This window comes from Salmo salar, chromosome ssa12 (assembly GCF_905237065.1).
Source record: "Salmo salar chromosome ssa12, Ssal_v3.1, whole genome shotgun sequence".
Lineage (NCBI taxonomy): Eukaryota > Metazoa > Chordata > Actinopteri > Salmoniformes > Salmonidae > Salmo > Salmo salar.
This window is the reverse complement of record NC_059453.1, coordinates 90,338,695-90,359,599: the sequence shown is the minus strand read 5'-3', so window position 1 is coordinate 90,359,599 and position 20,905 is coordinate 90,338,695. Positions and strand designations below refer to the sequence as shown.

The 20,905-nt window shown below is 41.6% G+C and overlaps 2 protein-coding genes across 2 annotated transcripts; one reads left to right on the top strand and one right to left on the bottom strand.

The window, feature by feature from the left end:
• The first annotated feature begins 3,455 nt into the window (after window positions 1-3,455).
• Window positions 3,456-8,797, top strand: LOC106566112 (vesicular inhibitory amino acid transporter). Its single transcript, XM_014133962.2, has 2 exons — window positions 3,456-4,414; window positions 5,875-8,797. Exons 1-2 carry the CDS (start codon window positions 3,995-3,997, stop codon window positions 7,060-7,062), a joined length of 1,608 nt encoding a protein of 535 aa, XP_013989437.1. The 5' UTR covers window positions 3,456-3,994; the 3' UTR covers window positions 7,063-8,797.
• A 4,190-nt stretch (window positions 8,798-12,987) lies between these two features.
• aurka (aurora kinase A) lies at window positions 12,988-19,913 on the bottom strand. The gene is given in 9 exon segments (NM_001141638.1): window positions 12,988-13,816; window positions 14,285-14,459; window positions 14,646-14,794; window positions 15,312-15,450; window positions 15,771-15,962; window positions 16,125-16,164; window positions 16,248-16,671; window positions 19,533-19,601; window positions 19,759-19,913. Coding segments are annotated over 8 exon segments (1,365 nt in total). The 5' UTR covers window positions 19,599-19,601; window positions 19,759-19,913; the 3' UTR covers window positions 12,988-13,636.
• Window positions 19,914-20,905: the final 992 nt, after the last annotated feature.

The window sequence follows — 20,905 nt, the reverse complement described above, 5'->3', positions numbered from 1 at the left end:
TAGTGAGGAATAACTGACCAGGGCCATGTCTAAAGACTGGACGGTAGTGAGGAATAACTGACCGGATAACTGACCAGGGCCATGTCTAAACACTGGACGGTAGTGAGGAATAACTGACCAGGGTCATGTCTAAACACTGGACGGTAGTGAGGAATAACTGACCAGGGCCATGTCTAAACACTGGACGGTAGTGAGGAATAACTGACCAGGGCCATGTCTAAAGACTGGACGGTAGTGAGGAATAACTGACCAGGGCCATGTCTAAACACTGGACGGTAGTGAGGAATAACTGACCAGGGCCATGTCTAAACACTGGACGGTAGTGAGGAATAACTGACCAGGGCCATGTCTAAACACTGGACGGTAGTGAGGAATAACTGACCAGGGCCATGTCTAAACACTGGACGGTAGTGAGGAATAACTGACCAGGGTCATGTCTAAAGACTGGACGGTAGTGAGGAATAACTGACCAGGGCCATGTCTAAACACTGGACGGTAGTGAGGAATAACTGACCAGGGCCATGTCTAAACACTGGACGGTAGTGAGGAATAACTGACCGGATAACTGACCAGGGCCATGTCTAAAGACTGGACGGTAGTGAGGACAATCTATCGGACAGATTATATGCACAGTGGAACGAGTCGAACGACGCCCCTCTCAGACTCACTGGCTCTCCATTTGCGAATTCCATCAACATTAACTGATTCATTTAGGTTTCGCACCTACGTACGGCCTGCCATCACACAAAACGTCAATACCACGTTATTATTGTGTTCATGGAACACAAGATCATGCGGACTCGACAAAATATGAATCATTATGGAAAAGGGAGGGAGTTGATTGAAAAGACTGACAGACAGTCAAATAAGCTATTTTTTGTATAATCAATTTTTTTTTGTGCTTTTCTTTTAGTGCAGATGTAAACATGTGTGTAAACATTTTTGTTTTGACCATTTCATTTATGTTCTTCATAACAAATAATTAAAACGAGTGTCTGCTAATTCCCTAAAACGTACATTTAAAAAAAGAAGTATGCCTACCGTTAATAAACAATTGGCTAATAAACAATGCCGATTATTATCTGTAAGCAAGTCTTGCGGTGGGATTCAGCACTGTAAGCCACTCTCTTCTGGTGTCATGGCTGTTCTTTTCATTCTAGAACACATTCTATCAGACAGTCCTACAGATCAGAGGAGGTCTGGACGAGGCTGATAACGCCGCCTGTGATTAACCCCTTCACTCTCTCTGGGGACCGCTTCTATTGTATTTCTGACTCGGTCTTCTCTCTCAGAAAATACCGTTTATGTTTGGTCGTGCAATGTGTAGGTTAAGCCCCCTTTTCTCTGGTATTTTAGGGAACATTGTATTTTAAATTTCATTGTGGGAATTTAGATTTTTGCTAAACATTTTAATAGACTAGATAGCATTGCCAATCACTGGTGGGATTTTTTACATGTGTTTTTCATAGGTATTTTTCCAGCTAATTCCTGGTGATGTTTGATGTTTTAGTGTCCCCTAATTTTTTAGTAACCTGGCAGATACACGTGCGTGTTGACTGTAGGCTAAAATGCAAATCACCTATTTGAAATGTGAACAAGCTGCTGCATGAAGCCTTCGGTGGTTGGTTTTGTACTTCATATAGCCTAGTCCAACAGACCGACAACAGAAATAGGATAAAACCCATGCTTTTCTTCAGCACTCAAACAAGCCAAGCAGCGACGGCAGGTTGTTTTGTCGCTGTTCTTCTGCACGTGGTGCTGAACCTCAATCAGGAAATAAACAAAGGACCAATTAAGATGACCAATTCATCTCTAACTGATTAATGAATTCCCCATGCCCAGAATAATATGAGTTTTGAAACATCAAAATATCAATAGTCACTCGGTTGAAAATAAAACATGTTTAAGGATTTTTAAAAAAACAGGCTTATAGCCTCATCCTATGTTCCCACCGCAGAACGCCAAAAAGAGCTGTCCAAAAAGAAAAATAGAATTCACCTAAATTGTAAAGCATTTTTCGAATCAAATTTTACATTTAATTCAGCACCAAATAGGTTGAATGAAGAATAGTATTGGGCTTAGAAATATATAACTCATCCGAGGCATTAGTGTCGCGTTCTTACACGAAGTCTTTCTTTTTGCCTGGGGAAACACTGGAAAGCGGCACACGCAAACGATCAGTGACATGAGGAAGACAAAGCTGTCGGGGTGACTTGCTGTAGTAAAAGATGTAAACATCTAGCTCGCGCCTATTGTCAGGCTTCTGCTGCGTCCTTGCACACTGCGTGGGTTAGCACTGCCAGGACAGCAGTTATATCAAACTATTCTTTGATTATTTGTAAACTTTTAAATTAACTTCGAATTATTATTATTTATGGCACGTCGATAGTTAATTATACGTTATTATTATTAAGACTAATACAAACTAGGCTTTCCTATTGGTATTTATTATAATTAAATAGTTGTGTTAGGCTATTTGAGAATTAAATTGTTTTAGTAAAACAATAAAAACGTCCTGGACTCGTGCTGCATGCAAGAGTAAATATTTGTATTTAATATTTATAGTTTAAAGGAAAATCCATATCCCCGTATAGGAATAAACCTTTTCTGGAGATGATCCCCATATTTGGTCCTGCAAATCACGTTACAATCTTTTTTTTAAACTCACAACTCATATCGATCTCTATTAAAAGCTATAGTTCTCTCATTAAATGGATGAACTAAAAACACATTAAGGTGAAAGCTTCATCTTGAGAAGGTTCGTTGCAGACACAATAAAACGTGCTATGGTCCAATGCATTTAACCTGAAAACACAGCATTTTTCTCCTAATTTCGAAATGTATTATTGGCTGCGTTTTAGAAACAAAACCAAGGATATATTATTTTTCTATTTAGATATAAGGTAGGGTTATTTAAAAAAAAAAAGAGTGTTCTTCTAACAAATAAGATGTTCTGGTGCATAAAATGCAAGCCGTAGAAATAAAGCAGCCTTTAAATCTTTCTCTACTGGCTACATGGAATTAACGTTCACCTTACCATCGACAGACTATTTTGATTGACGAAACAAGAAAATAAGCATGTTCTTCACGAATAAACGAAAAACCATTAGAAATTCGATCCATTTAATTCCAGCAGGCACATCCAACTATCTTTGCCACTGAAGACACGCACGTCCTCTTGTCGTTCAAAATAAAACTCAATGGTTATAACAAAAGGTGGTCAAAATCTAGTCTGAAAGTTACATAACTAGGTCCAAAGAGTTGATGGTTTCTCCCTTCAGTTCCCGCCTAGCTCCTTTTATAGGCCACACGTAAAGTTATTTAGTCGAAGCCCCCAGAATGCCATTGGACGTTAGAATTAAGTTTTGTAGAATATGGTGGTAGGGATGGGTCGGGTACCGTAAGCACCTCCCCTAGAAATGCACCAAATAGCTCCCGTTTTCTTCTATGGGGCGGCTGCGCCCGCTGGGAGCTCGAGACGTGTTTCACGAAGCACAGTCCTTGCATTGGCAGGCTGATGATGACACGTGCCTCCTCTTTACCACCCCCAGGCTCAAGCGTACCGCATTGGCATCGGTAACGACCAAGGAAAACCAACTGTGGATGCGCTGCTGCAACCGTTATTATCAATAAACCAACTAAATATTGCAACGAGCAATTTAGAGTAATCCTCTGCGTAATAAATCGTTTTCCTTCAGAAAAATTGTGTATCAAGATCGGACGTTTTCGTCGAGCTAAAGAAGAGAGTGCGTTTAACAAGATGCAGAGACGGAGCGCCGACGTCTGAAGGTGACATGAACCTGGGGATGATCAAGAAGTGGAGATAGCAACTGAACAACCACCAGGGCTTTATAAAAACACCGTTTGTACCATAGCCTTGTTTTATTAATGTACAGAAACATATCTGCAAACTAAAGTTGTTGACTATTTATTGTATTTGAATTAGGAGAAAAAAAACGTCACCGACTAGGTAAACCAGACAGAGGAAGCAACAATGGCACATTTAATTCGAAGCAAGTTTCAAAATAAACTGTCAAATGCGGCAACTTCCATGTCGAATAAATCCACTGCGAAGGTGAGCGGGATGATGGCCAAGATGGGCTTCCAGGCCGCCACAGACGAGGAGGGACTGGGCTTCGCCGCATGCGATGATTTGGATTACGACCACCGGCAAGGACTGCAGATGGACATCATGAAATCGGATGAAATGGGTGGTGGAGACGCTGGAGAAGGGAGTGGAGAGGGTGGGATGGCTGGAGGAGAAGACGGAATGGCGGCTGGGGACAGCCACTACCAGAGAGACGGCACCGGACCCCCGCCCTCCGGTTCTAAAGCCTCAGGTCTGGGCGAAGAAGAAAAATCACCAAAAATCACCGCTTGGGAAGCGGGCTGGAACGTCACCAATGCAATCCAGGTAAACACGCATTCAGATGAAACTCCTCTTCCCCTCATTCACTCCTTCATTCATTCATTCATTATGTTGTGTTACCTGCCACAGCCAAAAGTAAAGAAATAAACATAGCTTTCCCTTCAGTAATCGCCAAACTGATTGCAACCATGAAATGAATACTTATGAAAACGGCACATGGAGATGGGTTACGGCAGTCGATATAGACAACCAATTAGACCACCAAGGGTTCCTTATGAAAAATAAAGAAGAAGAACGAGCCCATCTGACTGGATATTTCGTTTTGATTTAGGATTTAGAGATGAATTGGGCTATTTGAACACATCGATAATTTATGTGATTTGGATAGGATCCTAATAAGCGGGGGAAACGGAAAAGCGTGCTTGCTGTTAGAATAAGAAGATAACCGCTGGGCGTGAAACGTAATGTTTTGTTGTATTTCATTATATGAAGCCATACACATAGCCTAGAGAATAATGATGGAAATATATTGAAATAGTCTAATTCCATGGAGGAGACCCATAGACTTTCATTTGACAAAAGAAAATGACGTACTGATCCATTGATGTGGTTTTACGCACGAGCTTGGCTCTGTCGATCCGGCGCGCATTCAAGTAGCAGCTGTACTATTTGAAAGGATCTCCCGTTCAGATGGACAGGTGGCCTTCTAGATATCCATCTCATCAAGGTCATAAAGATATAGCCTAGTCTATGCGGCTCTGTGCTTTTCTCCATAGCCTTTCCGATACGTTACAGCCATTTAATAACGCACTTCACCATTACATTACGCGTGTCCATCACCTACAACCATGTAATATATGGTGACCGTTTAAATGTTAACATTTACTCGACAGTTTATTTCGTATGATGTGTTGCTTTGTTCCTGTTTGAATCCCATAAAGAGCTTATGGGGATCCTAATAAATACTAAAAATGAAGCAAAAAGTCCCCAAGCCGAGCGCCGTCCCATCACACGTTATTCAGGCTATAGTCATCATCATGACAGTCACCGTTACGTCAGGACGCGTCTCCTTTAGAACCCCTTAATGACGTTAACACAATTAGCTGGAATGGGCACGCTCACAGCGAAATGGAATCCCCACCAGAACCCATATATATTATATCCCCCATTGAATCATGTTACACATATGATATATTATAATGCATGACGTTATGATCAGCAAATACTACAAAAATATATATTATAATCTGGAATTGGCCAACCCATTTTGTGTTTATTATGTCCATACCCATGTCAACCATTGAGTGCTACAAATCCGTAGCTTTAAACTATACTGTCATGTATATATAGCATATATTTAGGCTTTATTACAACGTATTAGTTATAACCAAGCAAAATCCACATTTTATATAGCCTATTCTATTGAATTTCCTATATTGTGAACTGGTTATGCGTTGTTCCCATAGGCCAATCCATCTCCATATTGTGTCTTTTTGTGTTTTCAGGGGATGTTCGTTCTGGGTTTACCATACGCCATTCTCCACGGGGGCTACCTCGGACTGTTTCTCATTATTTTCGCCGCCGTGGTGTGTTGCTACACGGGGAAAATCCTCATCGCCTGCCTGTACGAGGAGGACGAAGACGGTCAGCTGGTGCGTGTGAGGGACACATACGTGGACATAGCCAACGCGTGTTGTCAGCCGAGGTTTCCATCTTTAGGCGGTCATATCGTGAATGTAGCCCAGATCATCGAGCTGGTAATGACGTGTATCCTGTACGTTGTTGTGAGTGGTAACCTGATGTACAACAGCTTTCCCACGCTTCCTATCTCTCAGAAGTCCTGGGCCATAGTGGCCACTGCCGCCCTGCTACCCTGCGCCTTCCTCAAGAACCTCAAGTCCGTCTCAAAATTCAGCTTGCTGTGCACTATCGCGCACTTCGTCATCAACATCCTGGTAATTGCCTACTGCCTCTCCAGAGCGCGTGACTGGGCCTGGGACAAAGTCAAATTCTACATCGATGTAAAGAAGTTCCCAATTTCTATTGGAATCATTGTGTTCAGTTACACCTCTCAGATTTTCCTTCCGTCGCTCGAGGGGAACATGCAGAAGCCCAGCGAGTTTCACTGCATGATGAACTGGACCCACATCGCCGCGTGCGTCCTCAAAGGCCTGTTCGCCCTCGTGGCCTACCTGACCTGGGCGGATGCCACCAAGGAGGTCATCACAGACAACCTGCCGTCAACCATCAGGGCTGTCGTAAACCTCTTCTTAGTGTCCAAAGCCTTACTGTCATACCCATTGCCATTCTTCGCTGCAGTCGAGGTTTTGGAGAAATCCTTTTTTAACGAACAAGAACGCACGTGGTTCCCAAATTGCTACGGGGGCGATGGACGCCTGAAAGCTTGGGGCCTCACTCTCAGATGCAGCCTTGTGGTGTTCACGTTGCTCATGGCCATTTATGTACCGCATTTTGCCCTTCTCATGGGTCTGACCGGCAGCCTGACGGGCGCAGGGCTGTGCTTTCTGCTCCCCAGCCTCTTCCACCTCAAGCTGCTATGGAGAAAGCTGCTATGGCACCACGTGTTCTTTGATGTCGCTATATTTGTAATAGGAGGCATATGCGCTATCTCCGGTTTCATCCACTCAATGGAGGGACTCATAGAAGCTTATAAATATGGCATAGAAGATTAGCCAAGCCACTGTCTGCTGGATATAGATGTTACTGCACATCCATCTTAAAGTGAATAACTGAAATCACCACTGAGCGCAGTCAGCCCATGCTTACACAATTCATGCGAAATAAATGCGCGCACAGAATGCAGTGCACGCACACATTTGCGCGTGCTCATTACACCCTTGCATTAACACACGCGTGCGCGCGCGGAGAGTGAGAGACACAAAAGTCACAAAACATGACACACGATATGGACAATTCAACTTGTAATGTATAGCCTAAATATGACTAAATGAATATCCATATGTTTCAGTGGAGTGAAGGTTTACAATAGTTCAATCGACCTAAACAAAATTGCTAAATGAGCAATGCGTCTTTTCATCTCTCTATGGAGGTCTCGTACCACCTGGAGAGCCATTTCATTTGACATTCAAGTTTATATTCTTAGAAAAAAAAGCTTCTGGAGAGAACCAAAAAGGGTTCTATGCTTGCTTCATGTATGGCACAACTTAAGGTTCTATATAGAACCAACGTTGGTCTAGAATCCTATATGGAACCCAAGGGTTCAGTGGAGAAGAACCCCTGGGGGTTCTGATCAAATAACCCTACAAAAGGGTGCTATATAGAACCTTTAGGGGTTCCATATACGAAGCAAGCAATAGAAGCCTTGTTGGTTCTTTGCAGGAGCTTTTACTATAGGAGTGCGTGTGGTTGTGGACTTTGCCAATTCAACGGCATAATGTGACTAAACGAAGCTGTGCGTTTGATATGATGCCATTTTCTTCTTCTAAATTACTTGCAATATTTCAAATATTGTAATGTGGACCCATCATGATGACAACTAATATAATGGCAATAAAGTATATCACCAAGACAGAATAAATAGAATGCATTTGTTTTATTTATTTAACCTTTATTTAACAAGGCAAGTCAGTTAAGAACAAACTCTTATTTACAATGACGGCCTACACCTATACATATCATGGATGATGCCCATCCTGAATACTAGGAATATCCCAAATATCTTTATTCAGAAGTAGTTATTCTCTCCAAGCGCTATAATGGAAACAGTATGATTATAGTGGTCTAATTACATACACAGCTACTTTAACTATGCATTGAATGTATGATATTGAGACAGATAAGAACATCATTCTGGAATTGGAAGGTGGAAAAGAAAACGGTTATAACCAGAGTAAGGAAAAACGTGTTTTGGATATTTGAATGAATAACTATTAGCCTACAACATATCGTTAGGCTTACACTTACCTGTCGCACATGAAATTGTGAGAAAAAAAAACGGCAAATGCCCTTGAAGTAAAAAGCTATGTCGTTAGCGTTCGGAGAACGGTGTTTTAGGACCACAAGTTCCAAAGTCATTTGTCCCATATTCGCCCTAGAAAGAGGAAAATACTGTCGCGTCAGTAAGAACAGTCAACCCACAAGGAATTCTGTCACTCTCAATTCGAAGTTATCCCCCGTTTCACATTATGCATTTTAATTGTAAACTATTCATGCGATATTAATTAGAGGTCCGGAATCAAGTGTCTGAATCATACAAATATGAAGACATCATACAAAGAAGAACATGTGCATAAAGACATTTTTCATTCTGTGCAATCCAACGGGTCATGTGGAAATGTTATAAAACCGTATGTGTAGTGTTATTGTGGTTTCAAAAAGATGGAATGTAGCCTATATCTCATAAATCGTGAAAATGAATATTAAAGAATAAAGAAATAAGTGAAATTATATTGTATACGTGTGTGTGTTTTTATGTGATAAAAACGAAAACCGTGAGAAACACGTATTTTTTTTCTCTATAAATAGAATAAAATATGTAAAAAAATGTTGAAGAATACTTTGGGATTTTTTTGCATATAAACGATTAATAATAAAAATACATGCATGGTTTTGTTTAATGATTAACGTTTTATGAGTGTTATTCCTGTGTAATAGCCACTGAATTACAGGAATTATGCAATTACATTCAAGACCAAAAAGGTAATGTTTCAGTTAATTAAATGTGTTGTTTTTAAGCGCGCGCGCGAGAGAGAAAGAGGTCCACTGAGCACTGCGAACAGTGAATGCAGGTGCACAAGTCACGTGTCATAATTGTTATGGTATGCATCGATAATGGTACATTTTAGCCAGTAATTGTCTATAATGACAGTAGCTTTTGCTTGGAATAGCCTAGCCCTATATATCTAAAACGCTATATAGAATAAAGAAAATGGTAGCCTAAAGGTTAATAGTTTAAGGTATGTGCAGCTTGTAGGCCTAGTCCACTTTGGTTCATCATGCTTGTATAAATTTAGCGGAATGAAGTTATAACGGACGGTATGCTATTTGCCAGATTTTTGCTGTGGGGCACAAGCAGATAGGCCTGCCTGTTCATCGAACATATGGATTGCGTGTTAAAAAAATAGCATCTGGACCGCAGGCCTATTTGGGAGGACCTGCACATCGTACACAGTCCATCTCCATAAGGTTTACAATCTGTTGATAAAAATATAAACATGGGCATTGACAGAGATTTACAGTAGCTCCGACTACCTCAACCCAATCTGCACGCTCTACAGCTAAAAGTAGGCTACTAAAGAGGATGAGATTAGAAAATGGAAAAGGTGAGACGAAAAGAGGCGTTGCTGTCTGACTACACCACATGACCAAAAGTATGTGGACACCTGCTCATCGAACATCTCATTCTAATATCACGGGCATTAATATGGAGTTTGTCCCCCTCCCCCCCCTCTTCTGGGAAGTCTTTCCACTAGATGATGGAACATTGCTGCAGGGACTTTCTTCCATTCAGCCACAAGAGCATTAGTGAGGTTGGGCACTGATGTTGGGTGCTTAGGCCTGGCTCGCAGTCGGCGTCCCAATTCATCCCAAAGACGTTAGATGGGGTTCAGGTCAGGGCTCTGTGCAGGCAAGTCAAGTTCTTCCACACCGATCTCAACTAACCATTTCTGTATGGACCTCACTTAGTGCTTGGTGATATTGTCATGCTGAAACAGGGAAAAGGCCTTTCCCAAACTGTTGCCACAAAGTTGGAAGCACAGAATCGTCTAGTGTCATTGTATACTGAAGCCTTAAAACCTCTCTAGGGTATGTGGGACGAAATTGTCCCACCTACTCAACAGCCAGTGGAATCCCGTGGCGCGTTATTCAAATACCTTAGAAATGCTATTACTTCAATTTCTCAAACATATTACTATTTTACACCATTTTAAAGACAAGACTCTCGTTAATCTAACCACACTGTCCGATTTCAAAAAGGCTTTACCATGAAAGCAAAACATTAGATTATGTCAGCAGAGTACCCAGCCAGAAATAATCAGACACCCATTTTTCAAGCTAGCATATAATGTCACATAAACCTAAACCACAGCTAAATGCAGCACTAACCTTTGATGATCTTCATCAGATGACACTTCTAGGACATTATGTTATACAATACATGCATGTTTTGTTCAATCAAGTTCATATTTATATCAAAAACCAGCTTTTTACATTAGCATGTGATGTTCAGAACTAGCATACCCACCGCAAACTTCCGGTGAATTTACTAAATTACTCACAATAAACGTTCACAAAAAAACATAACAATTATTTTAAGAATTATAGATACAGAACTCCTTTATGCAATCACTATGTCCGATTTTAAAATAGCTATTCGGCAAAAGCACATTTTGCAATATTCTGAGTAGATAGCCCAGCCATCAGGGTCTAGCTAATTTGACACCCACCAAAGTTTGGCCCTCACCAAACTCCGATTTACTATTAGAAAAATTTGATTACCTTTGCGTTCTTCATCAGAATGCACTCCCAGGACTTCTACTTCAATAACAAATGTTGGTTTGGTTCAAAATAATCCATAGTTATGTTCAAATATCCTCTGTTTTGTTCGTGCGTTCAAGACACTATCCGAAGGGTGACGCGCCCGACGCGTTTCGTGACCAAAAAATTCTAAATATTCCATTACTGTACTTCGAAGCATGTCAACCGCTGTTTAAAATCAATTTTTATGCGATTTTTATCGTAAAAAAGCGATAATATTCCGACCGGGAAACCCTGTTTACGTTCAAAGACGAAAAAATAAAAACATGGTGTCGCCTCGTGCACGCGCCTCAGTCTCATTGTTCTCTGATCGACCATTATCCAAATGCGCTACTGTTTTTCAGCCAGGGCCTGCAAAGACATCATTCAGCGTTTTGCCGCCTTCTGAGAGCCTATGGGAGCCGTAGGAAGTGTCATGTTACAGCAGAGATCCTCAGTTTTCAATAAAGAGAGTGTAGAAGCCCAAGAAATGGTCAGAGAGGGCGCTTCCTGTAAGGAATCTTCTCAGGTTTTTGCCTGCCAAATGAGTTCTGTTATACTCAGAGACACCATTCAAACAGTTTTAGAAACTTTAGGGTGTTTTCTATCCAAAGCCAATAATTATATGCATATTCTAGTTTCTGGGCAGTAGTAATAACCAGATTGAATCGGGTACGTTTTTTATCCGGCCACGTTTTTTATCCGGCCGTGCAAATACTGCCCCCTACCTTAGAGAGGTTAAGATTTCCCTTCACTGGAAGTAAGGGGCCTGAACCACAGCCCTAGACCATTATTCCTCATCCACCAAACTTTACAGTTGACACTATGCATTGGGGCAGGTAGTGTTCTCCTGGCATCAGTCAAACCCAGATTCGTCCATCAGACTGCCAGATGGTGACGCATGAGTCATCACAACGCGTTTCCACTGCTCCAGAGTCCAATGGCAGCGAGCTTTACACAACTCCAGCTGACACTTGGCATTGTGGTCTTAGGCTTGTGTGCGGCTCCTCGGCCATGGAAACCCATTCCATGAAGATCCCGACGAACAGTTCTTGTGATGTTGCTTCCAGAGGCAGTTTGAAACTCGGGAGTGTTGCAACCGAGGACAGATGCTTTTTACACGCTATAGCACATGGTGATCCCATTCTGTGAGCTTGTGTGGCCTACCACTTCATGGATGAGCCTTCGTTGCTTCCAGAGGTTTCCACTTCACATTAACAGCACTTAGTTGACCGGGGCAGATCTAGCAGAGCAGAAATCTGACCAACTGACTTGTTGGAAAAGTGGCATCCAATGGTGCCATGTCAAAAGTCAGAGCTCTTCAGCAAGGGCATTCTACTGAGAATGTCTGTCTATGGAGATTGCATGGCTGTGTGCTTTACTTTGGGGTGGCAGGTAGCCTAGTGGTTAGAGCTCTGGACTGGTAACCGAAAGGTTGCAAGATTGAATCCCAAGGTGACAAGGTAAAAATCTGTCGTTCTGACCCTGAACAAGGCAGTTAACCCACTGTTCCTAGGCCGTCATTGAAAATAAGAATTTCTTAATAACTTGCCTAGTTAAAGGTTAATTTTAAAAAAACATGGTCAGCGATGGTGTAGCCAAAACAGCCGATTCCACAAATTTGAAGGGGTGTACACATAAAGTATTTGAGCTGAGAAGCGAGATTCACAGAAACGACTAAAGGCAATGTTGTTACATATAACAGACTTCAGCTTAGTTGCCTTTCAAATTCACACCAGTGGCGGTATGGTTGATCGTCCCTAAGTACAATCAAATTATAATAAATCTTTAACGGCATAACTGATAAGGAATATTGGACCAATGCCAAACTAAATTCGTCACGCAAACGCTCAACCAACTGGAGCGTTAAAAGCAAGTGTTGAATGAGCAACCATTTTAACCACACCGACACCTGAACGTAGCGGTATAGTACAGCGACGAGGAATAGGGAATGATTAAGAAAAGCGTCGCTTACCGTCGAGCTATAATTGGAAAATATAGCCAACCATGGAATAATTATGCCTTTGTGATTAAACACAAAGACTGCGTTCCATAGTATATTTAAATTATATTGGAATTAAGTGAATGTAACATACAGACCAAGTAGTCACATGAAAATGTAAAGTTAAAGCAAATTCTTTATTTCTCCGGATCAGTCATGTTAATATATGGCTGGTTCATTAGAATGAGTGGTACGCCATCTAGTGGCAATCAAGGGCGGTGCCATTACCAGTGAAAAGTGTTCTGGCTACTGGACTTGAACAAAATAAACTTAAATGTACTGTAGTTGTCCATATAACCTGTGCATTAGATTGGGCTACCACAAAGTTAAAAAAAATAATTGCACATTTGATGCATCATTGCAAGTTTGGCATCGTAACTTCCTATCCCTCATGAACACTGCCACACGTCAAACCAACATATTTATTCAAGTAATGACAGTAAATACCATAAAATACTCATAATTTTACTAACAAAACAGTAAAATATTTACAAAGATAAAATGCCATAGAAAAGGCAGCAGAAATTACAGCAGGGCATCAAGACGCCAGATAACACATTCACAGAGAAGAAAGCAAAGTTATCCATAGCAGTGAGCAGTATAGTCAAGCATTAAGCACGTGTCAGGTTCATTAGACGCCAAACTAAATGACTGAAGCAGTCCAATAAAGATGACTGTTACGTGCCTTAATGAACACGACTGGCCACAGTACTGTGTAGGTGCTGGGAAACTTCCAACCAGGAAGTCTGAAACTCCATGCAACGTCCTCATTTGTTTTGCTCTGGGCTGTGAGACATGGCGGTGGGCGTCTTGGTAGATTTCTCCACCACCCAGGGATGGGTCAGGACACCCTGGATAGGGAGCCTGTGGAGAGGGTTGTGCTTCAGCAGTTTGTCTATTAGGTCTCTGCTGCCGGCGCTAACATGGACTGGGTAAGTGAACTCCACCTGCAAGAAGGAGAGGTGGATTCAGAGTTGTGTTCCAGGTATATAACATCTACATATTAGTCTGTACTTGAGCCATGCAGGAAATAAACACGACCTTGGTGTCGCCAGCACTGCGTTTTAAACTGGGTGAAAGACTGTTCCACATTTTGATAAAACTAGTCAAGTTGAATCAATAGTGTATGGATTAATGGAAGACTGTCAACCAATAGCAAACAGCTGAAGAGACCAATTCACAGCCAGCTCTAAGCTCTTACCAACTGAGCACCAGATGAAGTCATCTAAGCATGGTTTAAAGTACGCATTTCACCGTAAGTCTACACCGGTTGTTTACAAAGTATGTGACAAACACAATGTGATCTAAACGTAAACCAATAAGAGCAAAGCTGAATCAACATGTACAACTACTGTAAAGTTATTTTCTTCCTAATTGTAAAGCATCTACATAAAATAACGTTAGTGAGTTCTGACCCGTGAGATCTTGCGATAGGTGTCCTCATTGTTCTTTGTCTCAAATGGAGGGCGTCCCACCAGGAACTCGTAGCAGAGCACCCCCAGGCTCCACAGATCCACCTTCTCATCATGGGTTCTGCCCTCAATCATCTCTGGAGGCAGGTAGTCCAGAGTTCCACACAGAGTCGACCTCCTGGACAGAGGGTGGAAGTTCAGGGGTATATTCAGTAAGGTGAAACATAGCAGATGGAAAGTAACTTCCTTATTCCACATGGCAATGCTTCTGGCTGCAAAAGCAAACTCATTTCACATCAATGTCCTTACACAATCTCAATTCGCAAATAAACTGCCAAGGGAGACTGATGGATGGAGGGGTTACCTTGAGGAGGGTGTATGCACCGACCAGCCAAAGTCGGCTATCTTCAGCTCCCCGTTGGCCCCCAGCAGCAGGTTCTCAGGCTTGATGTCCCGGTGGATCACTTTCTTAGAGTGGCAGTAGTTCAGGGCATCCGCCAGCTCCATTATGTACTGGAGAAACAGAATGGCTTCAATTTAGGCTGAGGGTGTCCAAACATCTGAGCCGCATGAGGAAGATTTAGGAACTGCAGCCTCAGCACGTGATGTTAAGAGGTTTCATATTTTCTCACCAAACATGTAATTTATTTTTGATAATATAATCTGAAAATTATTTTAAGGGCATTTAGGACTACAAAGACCTGGCAAATCCAGTCCTGACTAATTTGAATTCAAATTATTGTAGGCTTTGAAGTGACTGAAGTGTCAAGCAGACACACTCAAGTTGATCTTGATAATTAGATCACTGCAACTCAGTCCCCGAGTGTCCTACAGACAAACAGCTGTGGTTGCACAGCTTAACGGCAGAATCATTATTGTGCAGGAAACTGCCCATGTCTAGCCTAAACCGTTCAAAGGTCATAGTATTACTGGTGCCATGTTCGTGGTTGGCGTTACGCCTATCGCAGGCCACATTTCAAATAATTCCATAAACTATTCTCAAAGTAAAAAAATTAAATTAATTCCTTACCGTGGCACTCCTTTGCTCATCAAAGCTTCCACATCGTTGCAGCTCACTGTACAGTTCCCCTTTAGGAGCAAACTCCAGGATGAGGTAAACACGAGCCGTGTCGTGGAAGTAACCATAAAGACGCAGGATATTGGGGTGCCTGTGAAAAAAAAAGAAGCTGAATTAATCAGTGCATTAATGTCATGTTTTACAATACAGCTGATGTGTTACTCATCCACAGGGATGATACTAGGACTAGTCTGGTGGCCAGAAAATATTTGATCCTACTAGTCAACCACTCAATGCCTTGTCGTGTATGTAGGACTGATTACTGTAAAACTCAATTGAAGATCTTTATTCATTTGGCTGTTCCTTGTTATGCCCCAACAAAAGTTGACTAAAGCACTAAACAGACCTGGCAGTGGCAACCACCAGTCAGACCATCTGAATGTCAGCTAGGACAGCATGATCAGCACCCACCTGAGGTGTGACTGGATCTCCACTTCCCGCCGTAGCTGGTGCTCCACCCCGGCCTTCTCCAGTTGCTTCTTGAAGAGCACCTTGAGGGCCAGGATGAACATAGTCTGGCGCTCCCTGGCCAGGTACACGTTGCCAAACTTACCCTTCCCTAAGGGACGACCGATGTCAAAGTTCTCCAGGGCCCAGCGTTTCCTACAATAGGAAGATCAGCCAAGTCAGTTAGACCATTGAAACCGTCACAGTAACGAGGCAGAAGTGCATTGTACCCATTCTACGGCAGTGACATTGGAACAGAATCATAACATCTGGTCTGCTGAGGTCCGATTCAATGCCCAGTCAACCACCTGCACTTACTTTGAAGAAGCAGTTGAGGATTCACTCTTGGTAGGTTTATCTGAACAAACAAAACAATTGTAAGAGTGGACCAAGGAATATCTACCATCCAATCTGACCATTACAAAATGTTTTGGTTCTTACTTTGTGGCTTTTCCTGCTTGGATTGTTCAGTGGCTCTGGCTGGCTCAGAACTTGCAGGAGTCGAAGCATTGGTGTGGTTCTTTGGCTGGTTCTGGGTTAGGGTCTGAACCTTTGACTGGCTGGGGGTCTGGACAGGTTTGGGGGTCTGGGTTTGAGCTGGCCCTTTAACAGATTTCAGACTCTGTATTTGAGACTGCGGTTTAGGCTGGGGATGAACAGGATTCACATTCTGATAACCCGCTTGCGGTTGTGTGGTCTTGGTGTGTGGGACTGTGGTCTCCGGCTTCTGGGTCATGGATCGCCGGATACGCTGCGGGCCATTTGACGGCCCTAGAACGCGCTGGGCTGGCGTGGCGTAGGCCACAGGTTTGTGACCACTGGACGACTGGGACACGGGAACACGCTTCGGCCCATCATTGGTAAGCTAAAGATATGGGGAGGGAAGTCATGAGTACTATTAAGGCAAGACAACACAGAAAGGATACCAGCACACTGCTTTATGCAACCAAAAAGGTTGCTGCATGCTAGATATTTCAGTCAATGGTTTGGGTCAACACATGACTTGTCCTATTTAGGAGAATGACAGTTTCCTGTTTCTTTAGTTACATTAGTGATAATGTAGCCTGGCCAATGATTCCCACAGGATATGCAGGCTTTTATACAAGGCCATCCACAAAACATGTAGCAAAATGAACTGAGTAGTGAACTGAATGCATTTCAACTACATGTTGCTGGCAAGTTAGTTAAGAACAAATGTTTATTTACAATGACGTCCTAGGAACAGTGGGTTAACTGCCTTGTTCAGGGGCAGAACAGATTTGTACCATGTCAGCTCTGGGATTCAATCTAGCAACCTTTCCTTTACTAGTCCAACGCTCTAGCCACTAGGCTACCTGCCACTAACATCATTAGCGTGGTGTTATTTGAACTAACTTCAACTAGGTAGTGTTTATAGTAGATAAGGGTATACTTACCCTACAGCCCCCTTCAAGCTTTGGATTTAAAAAACTGCCATTTAATGTTGTAACCAATTCATGTGGTTCAATCCATAGATGTTAAACAGTTGTGTAAATTCCTACTAGTGGCCAATGTCAGATATATGTCCATATAGCAACATTTTCCAGATATTTTTTGTACATTCTCAGACAAGTGATCATAGGTAATGTAAAATTAAGAGGTGTTGATATGCACATGATATACTACATGGGTATTAATAAGCATCTTGCCTGTTGAGGGGCAGCAGGTAACCTAGTGGTTAGAGCATTGGGCCAGTAACTGAAAGTTTGCTGGATTAAATCACCGAGCTGACAAAGTAAAAATCCATCGTTCTGCCCCTGAGCAAAGCAGTTAACCCATTGTTCCCCGGGCACCAAAGACGTGGATATCGGTTAAGGCAGCCACGTTCAGTTGAATGCATTCAGTTGTACAACTGAAATGTTGCTTCCACATTAACACAAGCCCTCTGAATCAGAGAGGTGCAGGGGGCTGCCTTAAGTGACATCAGCACCCAGGGAACAGTGGATTAATTACCTTGCTCAGGGCCAAACGACAGATTTACCTTGTTGCTGGATCAAATTCCTAATCTGACCTTTCAGTTACTAGCCCAACACCCTAACGACTAGGCTACAAGGTAATGCCCTCCCAGAAGTCAAGCTCACATGTCTTATTTAACTGTTAAATTTACACTTTCATTGTTATACATGGCTGCCGTTTAATGTGGACATTATCAGATGGGCTTCAAAGGTACAGAAAAACAAAGACCCCTCTATACAGAATGAAAATAAATACTGCTCAATACTAAAATTGGCATAATATTGTGGTCTAGTGCATGTTTATAACCCAGCCCATTGGTTCCCAAATATTTGGAGTACGTGTCACTTTGTACTTTTCTTCCATAAATCCATTGTTGCCCAGTATGCTCCCATTAAGCCCTGTTTGCATTGAAACACATTGGGATCATGTGTTGACATCCCTAATATGCAATGAACCTAAGCACTCATCCATTTTCTTTAGATTTAATTTAAGTAAAATACTCAATCTACAGTTATGCCCTTAAGATTACAGTTGAAGTATTTCAGGGATAGAACACCTACAAGTAGAGGACAAATCGGAAGAGGGACAAGTTGACTACTCATGTGGTTAGGACATTGTCCTTCATTCATCCAGGTGGTTATGTTTTTTTGGTCCAACTACCTTTGCAATACAACAGCAGGCTTAAGGAAGACAATTAGTAAAATGTAATAGTACAGCAAATGTGAACCCACTTTCAAAAAAATGTATGCACAACATTTTTTAGCCACAGAGGGATAGTGAGGGTGCAGGGTTTTGAACCAACTCATCAAGTCTATGGATACAATTAGATATCCCCATTATGAGTAACTTCACATAAACAATACATTTTAGAAGTTGATCTAACATAAGGAATGTCAACATTTGGACATTTAAATTGATTTATGGACATGGGCTTATTAGGAAGACCCACATGCTTTAACAGTACAGTCAGTATCCTTTTAGCCCAGCCCTGAGTACTCATTTGACCAAACATAAAAAGGTTGTAAGTAAAGTTGTCATTTCACATGAGATTAAGCTTTAGTTCTTTCAAATTTGGGCTGTATGAATTATAAATATCTAAACTTTGATTGGCTCCGATTCAGAGGTTGGGTTAAATGCGGAAGACACATTTCAGTCGTGATTATGTAACCCCCTTTACTGGTACCTACGCTAAATACATTGGCATATAGCAGTGTTGCTTACTGGATCTACACTACATCAATGCAATAGTCACCTTTATATTTCGTTATCAAACCTGACTAATTCTCACTTGAAACATTTAGTTTAATAAGCCAAATTACACTTAAAATATGAGTCCAAAGTGACCTGTTCTTTCAAATTTGTAGTCTATGACACTTCAGATTACAGTAACAATTTCTCACGAAGTAGTTTGGATGTGACGTCAGACCAGCAATTTCTATTTTATTCAACTAGGCAAGTCAGTTAACACATTTATATTAACATTAATGTATAGAGTAACTTTCGTTAGCTAAGTAACATCGATTTTTCTTAATGGTAAATTTAGTGCAACTTACTTCACACTAGAATTAGTTAATTGGTATTTTCTTGGTAAATTTGTAGCTAGTTATTTTCAAAGAGTACAACACTGACCATTATTAGTTAGTTGAATCAGGTGATACGAACAACGGGGTTAGGATTGTCTTCACAGCTAGTTAACGTTACATCCTGTTGATTTCCATGACAAAAAGTTGTTAACTAGAATGTAGAACTGACCTTGTGTTCAGACACAGACCTCTGAAGCTTCGAGTCCTTCGCCAACTTGAGTCTAGCAGCATCCATATTCTGTAGAAATATATTTTTTAAATGTGGTTAGCGCATTTAGCCAAGTTAGCCAAAAGAAAAGTAGCAAGCTAGTTAACGTTGATAGCTAACGTTAGCTAGCTAGCTTCAGTATGCCTAACGTTAGCGTTCATATTTGATTATGGGGGTCTAAACTTACCGAAATCTTAGTTACGACGGTTCAAAAAAACCCAGCAGTGACTTCTCTCACGTCGTGTATTGAAGAATATTGGTCAAGTTGACTCTCAGTTATGCAAACTGATGCACGGGTTAGCCAACTCGTTAACGTTAGCTAGCAAGTCAACCAAACCAGATATCGCGATTCCAAAGGAAAAAAACTCGTCTAGCAAAACGTCAGCTCTATAGTATTTCGATATTTGCTATCAGACCACGAGTTTAGTAGCTATAGTAATATTTCATCTGGATAACTAGAGTTTAACTAAAAAAAAATGCACATTGCACTCTAGTCAATCACACACCGACTCGCTAACTGCGTCTTGTTTAATTTCAAACATCCCTCTTTTAAATGCCTTTAAAAACGCTAAGGCCTGTGATTGGTTGACGGGCGACCCTCTTCCAAATAACCATTGGCTAACACAGATTTGGTCATAACGTGGTACTCGAAATGCAATCTGGGAATTTCAGATGGGTTTCTACTTGTTACCACTAGTGGTGCACGACTCTAGGATTTTTTGGAGTCGACTCCGAATCTTGTGGTTGGAGTCGTACGAGTCGACTCTTGCTCAACTCCCAAAACACGTTGAAACGGATGTGCACACACATACACTACACCTCATTATTGTCGAGTCCTACTAGGAAGATTACGGCTGCGTTCTCGAGGACCGACATGAGCTTGATGCCCATTTATTTACTTACATTTATTTAACTAGGCAAGTCAGTTAATTAAGAACAAATTCACAATGACTGCCTACCAAAAGGCAAAAAACATCCTGTGGGGACTGAGGCTGGGATTAAAATAAATAACATATAAATACCGGACAAAACACACATCACGACGAGACAACACAACACCACATAAAGAGAGACCTAAGACAACATAGCAAGGCAGCAACACATGACAACACAGTATGGTAGCAACACAACATGACAACAACATGGTAAGCAACACAGCCTATAAAAGGCCTATTTTATTGGAAAATAGAAAGTGGCGTGTAGGAACTATAATGTTTCATTGATATTTCTGATGTGCGCAGCCTTCACGGATACCATGGGGTGATGCGCCGCACTTTAAACTGATAAACGGGGTATTTGCCATGTTCAGCGGCGATTTTGGCATGTAAATCTTG